Here is a 16,293-nt window from a genome sequence, read left to right as displayed (position 1 = left end):
CAAAGTAGAGATGCGTATTGGGGGCGAATGAAAGAACACTTTGATGCTCACAACGTGAGTAGAATTGACCGCTCTGAGAGATCACTTCGGTCCCGATGGTCGACGATCAACTCGGATTGTAAAAAATGGGCGGCCGCACAAAAGGCAGTTGACAAGATTAACCCAAGTGGCACAAATGAGGATGATAGAGTAAGTGGCATCTCATATATGTTCATCATACTTGTTTTTGGTGTCCGAAGTGCTAACTTGTTTTGTTTTTCTTGTAGTACAACATTGCACAAAACTTGTTCAAAGAAGAGACGAGGACAACCAAGAAGGGGAAGATCAAGAAAGGAAGGATCTTTACCTTGCCTCATTGCTATGAAGTGTTAAAGGATGATGAGAAATGGAAGAAGCGTGATGGTATGGATGATTTGCATTTGAGCAACAAACGCAAGTGAACAATTGAGTTGAATGATGATGAGGAGGAGGATGATGCATCAAGTGATGACGGCAAGAGAAGCCCCACACCCAACTCGGTTTCATACTCGAAGCCAAAATGACCGGATGGGTGCAAGAAAGACAAAACCGAAAAGAAGAAGAGGAAAAGTGATGATGAGCTCAAAATTGCTATGGAAGCTATTGTGAAGGCAAGAAAAGAAGCCAACGAGGTGAGGAAAATGGCAAGGAACCAAGATGCCGCGGCCGAGGAGAGGAGGTTGGCAGCCGAGGAGAGGAGGGTGACCGCCGAGGAGAGGAAAGTGGCATTGGAGGAGAGGAAGGTGGGCATGGAGGAGCGAGCTTAGTTGTTGGAATGGGAGAAGCACTTGTTCTTCTTGGACACATCTTTATTCAATGATGCGCAAAAGGAATACGTCAACCTTGCATGTGAAGAAGTCTTGATCCAAAAAAGAGCCATGATCCGCATGAGTGGCGGTGGCCTCGACGGCATGGGTGGCGGTGGCCTTGGCGGCATGGGTGGCGGTGGCCCTGGCGCCATGGGTGGCTTCGGAGCCATGGTAGGCATGGGTGCACCTCCGGCTGCCATGGGAGGCATGGGTGGCTTTGGAGCACCCTCCGACGCTATGGCCGCCATGGGAGGCATGGGTTTTGCTTCTCTCATGGGAGGCATGGGTGCACCTCCGGCCGCCATGGGTGGAATGTCTTTCGATGTGCCTCCTCACACACATTCCCATGAAGATGCCGTTGAAGATCTTGCCAACACCGTCGGAGCTTCACGTGATGAGGTTAGGGAGGAAGATTCATCTTCGAAGGCGGAAGAATCGTCTTCGGAAGATGAGGACGAAGACGAGGAAGATGATTGATGTGTCTTTCATTTATGTCTTGAACTTTAGTTTGCATTTTGAACTTGGTTGGATGAACTTGTGGGCATGATTTTGAACTTGTGGGCATGAACTTTTATTCATCAACTTGTTTGTGTCAAATTTCACATGTTCATTGCATTTTGATGAATGTTTCAAACGCATTTTGTGTCCAAAATGTCATATATGTTTAAAATGCCCGGCGAGTCGCGCGCGCTGTATTTTTGCGCGCTGCATTATAGAGCGGCTGCTGGAGCCAGCGCTGAAGGCCGCGCTAAACCAGCCGAAGCCCGCGCGGCAAACATGTTTTTTGTGCGCGGCGCTTAGCGCGGCTGTTGGAAATGCTCTAAAGTGAGATCGAGATAGATAACAAATAAACCAACACTTGCGGATTTAATTGATTGATATATATATATATATATATATATATATATATATATATATATATATATATATACTTTTTCTGTTTCAAAATAAGTATCTTAATTTTGCTAACAAAATTATATTAAGATTGAGACACTTATCTTAGAACGAAGGTAGTACAACCTGCGTACCAAAATATATGACATTTTTCTCTGGACAAACGTCTTATATTTTGACATCAATGGAATATATGATAAAGCCCTCTCTAAGGGGCATCGATTATAGAAAAATAGAGAAAAAAGTAAAGGTTGCATCCGTACAGAAAAGGTGCGGTGATGGACACAATAGTTCCTAATGACGGTTCACTAATTAGTACTCCTTCTGTAAATTAATATAAGAGCGTTCTAGTTTATAGAAGGAGTACGTGATAATTAACAATTCAACACGTGCTAAACTAATCCTAACACTCCTAGTACATCACTGCTTCTTGAATAATCTACCATTAAAGTTTTCTTGTACATTTGCCATTCATCTTGAGAAAACCTTGTATAGTCTTTAAAGTCTCTTTTCAAAAATTCCGTGGGAAAAATATGAGGAGAATAGTATAAATATGTTGCTAAAACTCCTTTAAACCTCGTGGGAAAAATAATAAGAAAAACAATGCAACATGTTACTCCTATAAAGGATACTAGAGTGCCCGCCTCCTAGGGCTCTTCGAAGGAGCGAGTACCCTCCATGTAGTTCGTTTTTGTCGATGGTGTGCTGTGGGGGTCTCTCGGGTGCTCTCTGCGTAGTCTGATCTACCAGAATTGCGCACACCCGGGCGACCCGCCGGGGCCACCGTTATGCGCTGGTTTTGGTCGTGCCCGCGTTTGGTGTCCGCACATGATGGCGTGGTCGGACCACCTATCGACATTGTGTTGGATTGGCCGGGTATATATGATGGCTCATTCGGCTATGTGTACGCGTGCTAGCCTGTCGGTGCCATGGGTGGGCTATATATGCCAGTTTGGCGCGATGCGTGAGGTTGCCATAAATGGGTTTGCGTACATTTCTTTCTGACTTTCTCTCGTTCGACCCGGTTATCCGCACCATACAAAGCTGCCAGTTCATATCTTTCGATTTCACAAAATGGATTGAAAAAAAAAAACTCCAGCGAGAACCTCACATGCCCCTCTCCTAAACCACATGGACCCCACTATCGAAAGCTACCACAAAGCAAGAGGAGAGAGCAATGCCAACGCCCGGACCGCCTAGAGTGCTGCATGACTACCACTGCCCCGTCCCGTGCTCGGACCGTCACCCCTGAGGGCTCAATCTTTCCCCTCGCCCTTGCACACATTCGCCTCCTCTCTTGACGCCTGCTGCTGCTTCCTCTCTGCCCCCTAGTTCATTCGTTAGACTCCTCCCTCCGCCGCGAAGGGGCTACATCGCTACACCACACAATAAGTGTCTTGTATTTCCCTCGCCAGACCTGCAACAATCTAATATACTCGTTTCTATATTGTTTGTGAAAATACCCCTAGTAGAAACCAAAATGAAAAAAGTAGGATTCTACTTCACTCTTTCTCATGCCAAAATACCACTTTAATAAATATTCCATCCGTCCACAAATACTTGTCATCAAAATGGATAAAAAGAGATGTATCTAGAACTATAGGGAGTAGCAAAGTGCCAACACAACACTCAACTCTTTATTACCTTCTCTAAAAAAAAACTCTTTAATACCGAATTACAACATATACCCTTTTCTCCCTAAAAAAGACAGATATACCCTTTTGTTCTAACCCTATCACCACGTACGCATCTCTCCTTCCTCCTCTTCCGCCTCCCGAATCAGCCGGCGGCGGCGCTGCTTCCCATCGACCTCCGCCTGTCCTCCCGCCCGCGTCCCCGCTCGCCCCGCCCAGTCTTCTGCTCGCCCCCGCGCCGCCTGTCGCCTGCAAGTCCGCTCGCCGCCGCCCGCTCGACCACGCCCCCGACGAAGGCGCGGCGACCTCGACAGCCCTTGCTCGGGCGCCCTCCCTGGCTCGGCCCCCGCGACCTCGACGGCGTCTCTTGCTGGGTCCGTTCCTCACTTCCCTTTCTTTGCTGCTCTCTCCTTACCTAGTTCCACTCACATGGCTGCAGAAGTGGTCAATGTGGGTTGCTTTCTTCAGTATTTGTACAAAAGAAATCATGCGGCTTAAACCGGATATTTTTTTTTACAACATGCTACTAGTTTCTATGCTTGGAATGTGCAATGAAAAGAACTACAGGAACTATAATCATAGCAAATCAAACTCATTGATTTCCCTAAAAAAAATCTAACTCATTGCTATCAGTGTCAATGCCAATAATCCGATAATCACCGGCTGTTTTCGCCCTCCCAACAACCTAAAAATGGAAGTTCAGATGTCAAACAAAGCTAACTTTTCAGACTCGGTTACACTATCAGTAATTCAGTATATCCAGATATATTTTACTCTCTGCAATTTGAGCTGTACTGCCCACCGCAATGTTAGCTGGCCTTGCACGGGAGTTCATCCCTTGAGAGCCGGCCGCCGCTTGTGGAGCACGAACCATGAGGCCAAATCAATGGCAAGAAATTTGAGTACTCGTGAACCGGATAGAGTACAAGTTAACAATCGACGTGCTTCTGCTTCATCTGTCGTTACTTGGCTACTGTAGCTGACACTGTATTGTTTCTGTTCTCAGCTTATGGACATGGCGGGTCCAAGATGGAAGAAGGGCAAAGACGGCAAGGACTTTGCAGCTCTGGCAGCAGCTCACCCCATGTCAAGCATTGTTGCTGAGCTCCAGTCCTCGCTGAAAGGCTCGAAACTTGTGGCAACTTTATCTAGTCGGGGCAGGGATGCGACCCTCGGTGTGAATCTGCAGCAAGCTTTACTTCTTAACCGTGCTGCCTTTGGCCGCGCGCTGGATACTGCCGAAGCAGAGAAACCGTGGTTCCAGCTGGGGGCTGAGGAGGTCTTCTATCTTTACCATGGTTTGAAGTGCATCTCAGTGTCGGAGAGCAAGAAGCTGTTGAGTGAAGGGGAGCTGTGGGATCACTTATGCTCCGCATCAGAGTCATTTCCTGAGATGTACAAGGCATACTCACATCTCAGATCGAAGAACTGGGTGGTGCGGTCAGGTTTGCAGTATGGCGCAGATTTTGTAGCTTACCGTCATCACCCAGCACTCGTCCACTCAGAGTTTGCTGTGGTTGTAGTTCCAGAAGGAGTGGAGTTCGGCGGTAGGTGTGGCCGCCTCAAGGTGTGGTCTGACCTTCTGTGTGCACTCCGAGCCTCTGGCAGTGTGGCCAAGACATTGTTGGTTCTGACAGTCTCCAGCAGTATTTGTGAACTGAGCTCCCCAGACTGTTTAGAACAACTGGTTGTTCATGAGAGAACAATTACTAGGTGGATAGCCCAGCAGTGCCGTGAGCAGCGATGTGAACCATCCAGAGAAGAAGCAAATAAGGAAGAACAGGATCACACACGAGAAAGAGTAGTTTTCAACTATTGGGGTGTAATACTAGGCTTCACAGTTCTTTCTAGCTTACTTGTATACAAACTGATATTCTGACAATAAAGCTAAATATTTCTCTGTACTCCTATTGGTGTGCATTTTGGAAAGATTTCTATGAATGGTGCATACATATATCCATACAACTGTTTCTGACTGCAGAACTCTGGACTGGCATTTTCTGTGCCTTTAGAAACCTCTGAATGACCACCGCACTCCAGCCTATTGAAGAAAAGAGGTACACTAGATACATTTTCTTCAAATATTTGCAGACATTTTTACTTATATACTTTCAGTGTTTAGTACTTGAACACATTCAGGCCTTAAGTATACATTTAGTAAGCATCAGAGTCGATATCTACTGTATTGAAGAACTGAAGGTACAATGTCTGTGAAGCATGTATGATCATAGACAGAGGTGGCAACATGAAGTCTGTAAATACACATATTATATCATATTATTATCATGTTCAACAGTTAGGTGTGGCGGAGATGCGTATGTTGAGATGGATGTGTGGCCACACGAGGAAGGATCGAGTCCGGAATGATGATATACGAGATAGAGTTGGGGTAGCACCAATTGAGGAGAAGCTTGTCCAACATCGTTTGAGATGGTTTGGGCATATTCAGCGCAGGCCTCCAGAAGCTCCAGTGCATAGCGGACGGCTAAAGCGTGCGAAGAATGTCAAGAGAGGGCGGGGTCGACCGATTTTGACATGGGAGGAGTCCGTTAAGAGAGACCTGAAGGATTGGAGTATCGACAAAGAGCTAGCTATGGACAGGGGTGCGTGGAAGCTTGCTATCCATGTGCCAGAGCCATGAGTTGGTTGCGAGATCTTATGGGTTTCACCTCTAGCCTACCCCAACTTGTTTGGGACTAAAGGCTTTGTTGTTGTTGTTGTTATATGTATTCAACAATTTGACTTGAGCTGTCTCTGAATGGATAGATCCGCATACAGTAAATAATTTAATCGCCATAATTAGAGATCATTATGTGATCTTAAAGCGCAACTGTGGAAATAACAGCATGCACAATGGTAGCTATTCATTCTTTCTTCCTATTTGAGGCTCCCGCCTTTAGGTGCGCATTGGCAATTCTATCTGGTAATGCACTGTGTGGTTCTTCCATATACCACTCTCGAGGTACTTCTCATATAAGCTAGCTTCTCCATCATAGTTCACTGAAAGAACTGCTGTGCTCCTTGTCCCATAGAGCCCCTTTGCAAAACAGAAACATGTGAAAAAATGTAAGTAAATATAGCATTGCAGTATCGATATAGGGTTCTGTACTAGAACATCTACGTGCTATTTTAGTGGTTAATAGGCATAATTTTAAAGATAATTCAACTCTGAATGTACTTGTAAACTGCAATCAAGTCAAAGATTTTATGCTCACTTCGTCAGTTTGCACCTCGATGAAGATGGAGCTCAGACCGTGCTCCCAGTTGGGATCACAACCGGTGTTTGGCAGCCTATCTTTATCAGCCCTCGTGGTGTCAGTCATTAGTCTGTCAGCTATATCCTTCGCTTCAACTTCATCATCACCATGCTTCCTTATAAACTCCCTGAAGTTTTTACCAAGGCGAATTGCCTACAAGCAATATAGGCAATGATGAAAAATTGTCTGCACTGTGTTCCTTGGCACATTATAGTATACTGAATGGTCCCTAAGACAGAGTGGCTTGCAATCATGTGCTGTCTACTCCTGTCTTGCTGCTTGTACATGCAGTGCTATTAATTAAGTTAAATGCACTGCCCTGTATAACTAGGGAAGTACTTGAAAGGCTTTCATGTTGCTTTCTCACATCTTTTCCAGCTCAAAATTCTCCTTTAGGATTCTTAGTGCAGTACAAGTAAAATCAACAAAGGACACCTCATTGGCCATTCTAGCTATTGGACATGGAGTAGTTCTGTTACCTTCTGCCAAGGGCTGTCTAGCCTTGCATTGGACAACACATGGAGTCCTGGTGAGACGAGCTGAATCGTCGCAGGCTGCCCCTTTGGCCGGTTTGACACATAAACCATGACATTCCTGGTTAGATCAGCTAGTATAAGGTTGAAGCCATTGTACTCATCAGCTTCTTTTGCGACTTCAGTTGCAACCTCCAGTGGGCTCTTGTTGCCCTGCACAATACAGATCTGCGGTTCATGCTTATGTTTGGAGCAAGATGATTCGATGCTGATTGTGCTCATCCTTAGCGCACATCATATGCATGTTTTAAACTGTAAAACCATGAATTCATGAATTATCCTATGAATGCTTATTTTTTGAAGGACGGCAGCAGTTTAACCATTGTAATAGTAGCAACTAAAAATATTTTAAAAGGTAAAGTTTTAGTTTCTAAAAATGGGATTTTATGTCTTTGTCTTGATGTAAGCAATCTCTGTACCAATCACCATCAGAACTCAGAAGAATGGAATAAACACTAGACAGATAGCGACTTTCAGCACATAAAAAAGATTCTGAAGGAAAGCATAGTACAAAACACCAACTCTGTTTGTACAAATGAAACATATCTTTCTTATCATGTGCATGTCTCCTACATTGACAACCACCAACTTGAGTTTTGATTTACCTGCAGGAACCTGAGGGGCAGGTCTCCCCTAGTGCGTGCGCCAGGCATCGCATCAGGCTCGAGCACATTGGTCAGGAAGGCAAGTCTGCCATCCTTGGTGCTCCCCATCCATGTTCCTCCACCAAGTACATCCCTGCCGCCAAGAATCTTCATTGAGCCCTCCCCCCACCATCCTACTGCCTTTGTAGGCCTGCAATTCATGAAGAACAGCTGATGAACATATAACATTGTTATTCTGCAACTAGAATTTCCGATGTGGCCGAGTGAAGGAAGTGAGCAGTAGCATTAGGATCTGAATGTTTGCATGAAATACGGTTTGTGATTCATGGGGCTGTCATCTGGGAGCATGTAATTCAGGAGGGAAGGGCCAAACTCCAAAACAAAAGCTCACAATGCTGAGATGTTACTTTCAGATTGGGATACCGTAAGGATCAGTGATACCAAATGAACAATCCTGTACCTGCTATGGAACTCATCTCTGTTGAGCAGAAGCAGGAGCTGATGCTGTGGGTGAGCCTGCCAAATCCATGCAGCGATACACATGGCTTCAGGTGTTCCTTCCTGCTTCTAAATAATTCCCTTGTTTCGCAACCGTGCGCCTTGTGTGTTTGTGTGTGTTTACCTGATACTTCGCCCCGTACATGCCTTTGTATTTATAGGAAGAAGGCTGAAGGGGAGAGAGAAGAGGAGCAGAGCCCACAGAGAGCCTTACATTATTTGCCTGCAACAAACCAGGTGCTCTGCAGTCTGTTATTCTTCTGTCAGAGAGTGCCATCCTGCTCACTTACCAGGCTATTACCTGGCATCTCTGGTCCTGAGGGTCCCCTACTTACCACTAACTTCTTCCCTACAGGTACGCTTGACTTGTGTGATAGTGGGGAAATATTTAGTATTTTCTTTCAGGATAACTCCCAGTTTGGCCCATCCCCTTGGCTCAGAATGGGGACAGCATCTACCATGATTAACGCTAACTATACCACTTTTAGTGCTTGCTTGGAGATGCAAGTTTGATGCTCTTTTCCTGTAGGTTGCTGTTCTATTATTTCTGGGGACAGAAGCACAAGGCACGTGAATCGCTATTAGGGTCGAGATTCATACAATGAGTGATTAGCAGGCAGATCTGCAAAACAAATTCTGTAGATTCTGGAGAATGATCTTGCTGATCCATATCTTAATGGAAGTGAGGTCTTGACTGGATCACTCTCCTGTACTGGACTGGAATCGGATATACACAAGTGGTAAACAACGGCCTGGTCTTTCCAAGCATATGACTCCGGGCCGTAGCGTATTGAAACCGCCTACCTGTACCCTGTGGGTAGTTGGCTTTGATGGTTCCACACGTGTCACTCCAGGAAAACAACACGCCTTTCAGGTATACATCATCTGCCCTATCTGCTTCCAGGCAAGTCAATTTTGTTTTCGTGTGCAGCAACATACTTTTCTTCTTTGCCTCGGTCATGTTTATCATGTCATGAGATAGACATGAAGTGGAGTAATTAAAAAATTGCTGATCCGTAGCAATCTTTCCCAGAAAACTAAGATTACGCATACGCCGTGGTTTAGGTTTTGCAGAGGGGTCATATGTTATGTCCACTGGTTTGACAAGTTGTCTAATTTTCTACTGTTGATGAAAGGGGAAGGAAAACCAGTAACTTTCTGGTCACGGTATAGGTACATGGTTTATATCTCCTTATGATAACATTCAGGTCATCATACTCTTAATTATCCATTACATCACTGCCTTCTAGAGCTGACATGAATTGGATGTCATACCAAACAAAGTCTCGGGAGATTGTTGGCCACTATTATGCACTGAACTTCACTGCTTATCTGCACCCCCCCAGTTTTACCACAAGTAGTAACGAGATATTTGGCTGCTGCACCTTTAATGAGTGTAGTCGTCGTTGATGCTTAGCTTTATTTAGCTTTGTAGGACGACTAATGTATTTTTGTTGGTGTTAGGAGGATGGTACCCAGCATTTGGTAAGGACGGCCGAATCGGGTAAGTTGTTGACTCTCACTAATTCAGTCTAAGCAGACAACTTCATCCTGTTTGGTGGGGAGGCACTTTCAGAGGCTACTTATGCAGTGGTGGTTGCTCGTGGAATCGTCAGCGTGTAACAGACAGTAAGAGCCTAAGAGGTAGTCTGGCCCCATTTTTGGTGCACACTTGGTACTTGTCAGTGCTACCCATGCTACAACAATTGAGGCGTGCACCTGCTCATTTTTGACATGAAATTGCTTGAATAAAAAAGGAACATTTATTATGGGTCAGCAAAATTAGAAGGATAATCACACAAGTGCCCACATAGGCTGTGGGGGGTCACTCAACCTACAATGTCGGCTGCCCAATTACTCTGTCACCATGCCCTTGCCATTATGCATATGTATGGTACTACTGCCCCTTGGCTGCCAATTGCTAACTGCTACATTTCTCGCCAGCTCTCATGCACCCTTAGTTATTGCCACCATAACAATAATGCTCGCTGCTATAACGTGCGGGCGTACGCATATGGGCGGCTATGATGACCCCCGTGCAAATCAATTCCATGGAAACAAATAAGGGGATGGAGGAAAAAGTTGGTGAGACCTCTGCTCTTGCTGCAACCAGAAACACCATGATTTTGCTGCTGCTTGTCATCTTGTTACTTATGCTTCTGTTTTTGTACCCAGGTTTCGGTACTTTTTTATCAGCTTGAGATTCTTGTTTTTACTATATAATGATGGATTGTGTGTTGCTCTGGTGGTTAAAATTGCTATTTGTTACAGTAGAGGAATCACTAGAGTCTAGAGGTTAAAGGGAGTTGCTTTTATGAGAGTTACAGTCGGTTGTAGCTGAACACGGAGCAAGTGTTTAATAACAGCTGCAATATATTTCCTGTGTGGAAATAAATAGATTATATTCCTGAGTTTTTTCTGAAAATTAGTATGTGTTCCATTTTCTAAAAAAATCGAGTGAAAAATGTTGAAAAAGGCCAAGCTTGGCCCAATTAACATTAGTCTATCTGGCCTATAATTCAGCTTCGAAATGGGCTTTGTTCAGTAGTGTCCAGATGCTGTAGCTGTGTGGAATTAGCCTGGCTGGTTTAAAATCGAGAATCCATTGATAGAAACTAGGGTTTATCCTCTTGCAATCAATTATGTAAACTAATTCAGTGTTGACGACGATCTGTTGGCGAGCTCCTTGTCCGCATTGGCAAACCTAGAGTTGAAGGCCTCCAGCTCCTCAAATTGACGCGCTCTTACCTATCATAAGCGACAAACACAATTATTTTGAAGGTACGGTTGAAAGTAGTAGCATATGCTTAGTCATTTAATATAAAAGCAGGAAAAGACCTTCAATCTCAAGCTAAAGCTACAAATATGACGTTATTAAACACAACAATAACCCTCTTCACTAACACATCATATATATGTTAACTAAGACTAGTATTGATAGTTTGCATATTTTATAGAGATGCAAAAATAATAGAGGTACCTCGAAACGGCCCCCTGGCTTTTCTTTGTCGCCCTGAAGAAGAAGAAGAAGAAGAGATATTAAAATGAGCATAGGAAACAGAGCAAACGGGTTTTGACATTGAAGCTTTAAAGTTTAAACTGACAAAAAAAATCTGCACAATCACCTCGCCCTGGAGCGTCGGGACTGCACGGTGGACCACGTACTGCGCGTCTACGACGCCAATCTGCTCTTCGGGATCCTGCCAGATTCAAATGAGAAAAAAATTAATATGTACATCAAAATGTTGTTAGGTACTCCTATATGCATACATGATATATTTTCATATACTGCTGCTCGATAATTAGACTTATTTTATATGCTTACATCGACGCATCTCCAGAAATAGGAGTCGATAGGCCATCCATGGACAAGGTCATTCTGCAGCCAAACACATCGTCCTTCCTTTCAGATCATACAAGCCAAAAATCTCAATCATGTGCACCAATCAGACACACCTGGATCATGTGCCACACGCATCTCCACGCATCCCTCGAGAAGACCGGCGCCATCATCTCGACGAACCTGCATCCATGCTTGAATCGTCAGTTTCAAAATGAGAAATCGCAAACAAAGACGGCACCGGAGTGAAGAATTCAGTTAAGTTAGCTACCCGCTGCACGGCCGCTTGTGCACGTCCCAGCAATGCTCACCCCCTGCATCTGTCCTGTTCATCCATGGCATTGCAGTGGAAGACAACCCAAATTCAGACTGTGCTACCATGTTGCCTGGAAACGTACTATACTATGCATCATCTTGGAAGGCATGCTTACTTGTGCATCTCGCTGCCGGTTTTCCTGGCGGTGATGTCGTACATCGGCGCCGACCCCTTGGTCGTGTCCAGCCCCGGCTGCGAGATCTCCAGCCCGTGCCTCCTCACGATGTCAAGGTACCTGAAACCATGCATCCACAACCTACCTGTTCTTCATCGTCCACAATATAAATTCAGAGCTCAGAGGAAAGCATGCATACAGCTAGAGGGACGTACGGTTCCGCGGCGAAGTTGTCGACGCCGAGGTCCTCGTCCCACACGAACACGTAGTCATAGGGCGCCACCACGCTCGGGTGCAGGAACCTCTTGGCGAACCACCTTCGTTGTTGTTATTGTTTTCAGGCAAAAAAGTCTGAAGATCGTCAGTGCACCTGTCTGCACTTCGGAGTGGAATTCAGAGCGGCGAGTGGACGGACAGTTAGATGTTACCATTTGGTCTGCTTCCTGGCACTGACGTGGGCAACCTTCTTCGACCACTGGAACTCCTCGTCCCACTCTGTCGTGCGGCCATCGTAGTGGAACAGCACGATGTCGAAGTTCTCGGAGAACTGCATCATCAATGGTCATGGTCAGAGTCAGACAACTGATGACCATGGGGTTGTACAGCTGAAACACTGAAAAATAGTGCTTGCAGCTGAAGCACTCAAAACCTTGAAGAACCTCTTGTTAGTTCTTCTTCCCTTAATTACCTTGTGGACAGTTGCATTGACATTGCCTCTCTCAGCGTACCCTACGGCGAGCGCCAGGAGGTACTTCCCAGCAGCGCTGTCCTGCGCATTGCATGATGAAACCATGAATTCAAGATGAAATGAAACAAGATCCAATCTGACAAGATTGAAGAACGGACTCTGCTAGCTTGTTCGGAGAAGGAAACTGAACATGCAAGGCAAGTCGTACCTCTCTCGGGGATCCCCAGAGCCGGCGCAGGTGAAGATCAGACTCCGAGACCACGATCCCCGGTGGCAGACGCCTCTCTGAGCCTCCAGGCTTTGCTGCCGCAACCTCTACAACCTACAATCCATTGATCAAGAAACCATTTAGTTAACTGGGACGAAGTTAAACTGGATCATTCAGAAAGTTCAGAAACTCAATGTACCGGTGCTGAACCGGTGGCATTTGGGGCACCAGTGCTGCTGTTCCTGAACGGCGCCCCCCACAGTCTGCCCAGCGTGCTGCTGTGACTGAAGCTGCAGTTGGCGGGATCGCCGCCGCGGCTCCAAGGCAGGAGGCCACACTGAAGCTGCACAAACAGTCCCAAAGAAGGCAACACACGTTTTGTTCAGATCAAATCAGCTCAGAGTTAGCCAATACGGAATCGGCGTTTTTTGCTTACCTTTGGCGTGATGTCCACAGGAAAAGAAACGCCGACGAAGAACCCGACCGCCGCCGCGAACAGCGCCGTGAGGACCGGGCTCGCTTTCATTCTCGTCCTCGCCAGCTCCATGGATGTATATGTGTGCTCCGTATGTATGTATGCAGGTGGGCAGGGTGCGGTGGAGAAGAAGACTTGCTTTGTCTAGGGGCGTGGAGAAGAAGAAGACTTTGTAGCTAGCATCGATCCTGGGTGTGCATTGAGCCTTGAGATGCGTAAGTTTGACTTGTACACTGACCCAAATGCGCACGCACGCTGGCTTTTGTTTCGTTCAAGCGACGGGAGCGTGGGCGCGCGCCCCTGTGGGTTTTAAAAAACGTCTCCACGCAGTTTTATATTGGAAGTAAATCTTTTTTTTCTTTGCGGGTATATATTGGAAGTAAATCTGAGAAGTTTTGCTGGAGGGCTTTGTTGGAGCCTTGGAGGAGAGCTCCACGCTACCTTGGACCACCATATATGGGCGTGTTTGGTAGGGTGAATATTGATTGCTATTCCATACTCAGTTCACTTTTCAATTGTTCCGTAGCATGTACAAGCTATCCTTGACATGCCCAGCCCTAAGCTATGCCCTCGAGGAAACCGTGATACACACGGACTCGGGAGACGACGTGATGAGTACCCCCTAGTTTAGGACATCGTCAACAGGTGAGCCATCTCCCATTCTAGGCACCTAGAACAGTAGGGTGCCGGGGCTCACCAGGGCTCCACTGTCCGCCTCTCGTCCAACCTTTGCTTATATATGCCTCAAAAACTTCGGAAACATTTATCCTTGTAGCAATCAAGACTTTTTCTGTCGCCATTATCGAGGAGGTGTATTCAACTCCATATGTTTTGTATCACTTTTATTATGTTCCGTGTTATCTATTTTGCTTAGCCGTAATTATTTATTATATTTTGCTTATATATAAAAAACAAAAAGAATAATTAATTTCAACACCTATCCAGTTTGCTTCTTTAGTCATTATGTTTCCACCTAAGGTTAGTACTAAGTAAGTTAGAGCGGGAGAAGGACATATAATAGGAAGAGAGATATTGGAGTGCTTCCTCTCTCATATTATCATATTAAACAAATTCCTTAACAAATATGTTCTCTAGAGTGGCAACTGTTATTATCATATCAAACAAATTCCTTAACAAATATGTTCTCTAGAGTGGCTTTGGTCTTATATGACTTGGCTATTTGCTACCGTGTTTCTTTGTGTGTGTTGGCTGTGTGCATCGCCAGGTGTAGCTAATTATAATTGTATCCCTCGATGCTATATTTTGAGTAAGTAAAACCACCCTTTATAAAAGAAAGGTTATCTGCAAGGACCCTGATAAGTGTCGAACGTCAGGCACGAGCACTTGACAACTCCAGACGTTTTTTTATGGCAAGTTTAGTTACGCGAGGATGACAACTTTAGTTAGCAAGCATGACAACTTCGTACTTCAGTTTATCTTTTGACAAAAACTTGTCGAGTGTCACCGAAAATTGCCATCCTTGCGGGACTGGAATTGCTATCGAAAAACGTCAGGGCTGGAGTGCCACGCGCCTGACATGTGGCACTTATCATTTGGAGTCTGCAAACATTTGGTAGGACATCAAATATGTTTGTTTAGTTGCATGGGTTAAACGACCTATTCATTTTTTTCTCTAGTCAAAGATGGGGGTGATTAGGGCATCTTCAACGGGACCCTAACACAGTACCCCCCCCCCCCTTCTGTTGGCATGACAAAAACAATTAAAATGAGCTCAAACAAAAAGAAGCGTTCAATAATGAAAGTTCTCCGTACCATGCAACTTTGGTTTTTGGATCATTTTTATCTGAGGTCATATGCAATCTTGGAACCAAAATAATATGTTGTTGGAGTAAACTCTGGAGATGGCGGACTGTCCGACCTAACATCCTCCAAAAACAAAACGTCGTAACTAAAATGACTTCAAATACAAGAAGTGTTCAATATGAAGATTCTCCATACCGTCAAAACGAGCAACTTTGTTTTTTGGCTCGCTTTCATCCAAGGTCGTATGCAAACCTCCGAAAGCAAAACAATACGCTGCTAGAGTAATATCTGGAGAGGGCAGGACCGTCCAACCTAACATCGTCCAAAGCCAAAAATGTCATTGCCCATGGGAAAAATCTATAGTTCCTGGCTCCAAAATAAACATTTTTATAGATACAAGTATTATTGTAAAAGAGTTAACGAATTTCAAAATTTTTAATTTTCTAAACTATATGTTTTAAAATTTTAACATTTTAAAAAAAAATATTGAACAATTTATTAAAACATGATCTAAATTATAAATTAGTTCAATTTAAAAATTTCAAAAAATATTCAAGATTCTAAAAAGTAAAATTTTATTTTAAAATATTAATCATGATTTAAAAAATATTTTCATTAATTATAAAAATGTCCATGCTTTAATAGAAAATACATGAAAAAGTAAAATTTAAAGGAGTAAAGAAATGAAAAATAAAAGACAGAAAAAATAAAAAAGGAAACCATCGAAAACCATAGAGAAATGAAATAAAATAAAATAAAATAATGGAAACAAAATGTGGTAGAAACTTATGCTCGCACGGCGAACAACTAGGCTAGATGGGCTGGTCCGCTATTCAGGTGTTGATGCGTTGTAACAACAATTCGTACATCGATTGGCGAAGAATAGGAATTTCTACTTTCTTTTGCTCCCCCAACGCACCTTGACGGCCCTTTTAAGCTACAAATGGGCCCAAATCACAACAATTTTCTTCTTTTTCTGAATTCTAGTTACACACCAATATGCACAATTTGGGACAGTCGATCTCTTTAAGGCTCTCATTTGAATCGCCATCTTAAAATTAGTTTTTTGCTTTAGTTCATGCGTTTTTTGGCGTATTGATTTTTTATGGATATTTTTTGGGTGTATTGGTTAGTTGAAA

At 44.3% G+C, this 16,293-nt stretch overlaps 3 protein-coding genes across 3 annotated transcripts; 1 reads left to right on the top strand and 2 right to left on the bottom strand.

Annotated features, from left to right (window-relative positions):
- Positions 1-3,264: 3,264 nt before the first annotated feature.
- Positions 3,265-5,259, top strand: LOC119341558 (probable tRNA-splicing endonuclease subunit Sen2). The gene is made up of 2 exons (XM_037613433.1): positions 3,265-3,729; positions 4,362-5,259. The coding sequence occupies exon 2, from the start codon at positions 4,365-4,367 to the stop codon at positions 5,232-5,234; it is 870 nt and encodes a 289-aa protein (XP_037469330.1). The 5' UTR covers positions 3,265-3,729; positions 4,362-4,364; the 3' UTR covers positions 5,235-5,259.
- Positions 5,260-6,082: 823 nt separating this feature from the next.
- Positions 6,083-8,385, bottom strand: LOC119337993 (transport and Golgi organization 2 homolog). Its single transcript, XM_037610284.1, has 5 exons — positions 8,211-8,385; positions 7,751-7,940; positions 7,092-7,298; positions 6,571-6,765; positions 6,083-6,392 (listed from the first exon to the last, which is right to left on the bottom strand). The coding sequence occupies exons 1-5, from the start codon at positions 8,291-8,293 to the stop codon at positions 6,252-6,254; spliced, it is 816 nt and encodes a 271-aa protein (XP_037466181.1). The 5' UTR covers positions 8,294-8,385; the 3' UTR covers positions 6,083-6,251.
- A 2,392-nt stretch (positions 8,386-10,777) lies between these two features.
- On the bottom strand, positions 10,778-13,583 carry LOC119340741. Its single transcript, XM_037612663.1, has 13 exons — positions 13,352-13,583; positions 13,115-13,258; positions 12,916-13,029; positions 12,708-12,788; positions 12,448-12,566; positions 12,235-12,336; positions 12,020-12,139; positions 11,860-11,913; positions 11,705-11,771; positions 11,574-11,627; positions 11,374-11,448; positions 11,229-11,261; positions 10,778-10,996 (listed from the first exon to the last, which is right to left on the bottom strand). The coding sequence occupies exons 1-13, from the start codon at positions 13,460-13,462 to the stop codon at positions 10,898-10,900; spliced, it is 1,173 nt and encodes a 390-aa protein (XP_037468560.1). The 5' UTR covers positions 13,463-13,583; the 3' UTR covers positions 10,778-10,897.
- Positions 13,584-16,293: the final 2,710 nt, after the last annotated feature.

The sequence above is a fragment of the Triticum dicoccoides genome, chromosome 7B, assembly GCF_002162155.2.
Source record: "Triticum dicoccoides isolate Atlit2015 ecotype Zavitan chromosome 7B, WEW_v2.0, whole genome shotgun sequence".
NCBI classification, from domain to species: domain Eukaryota; kingdom Viridiplantae; phylum Streptophyta; class Magnoliopsida; order Poales; family Poaceae; genus Triticum; species Triticum dicoccoides.
This window is presented reverse-complemented; position numbering and strand designations above follow the sequence as displayed.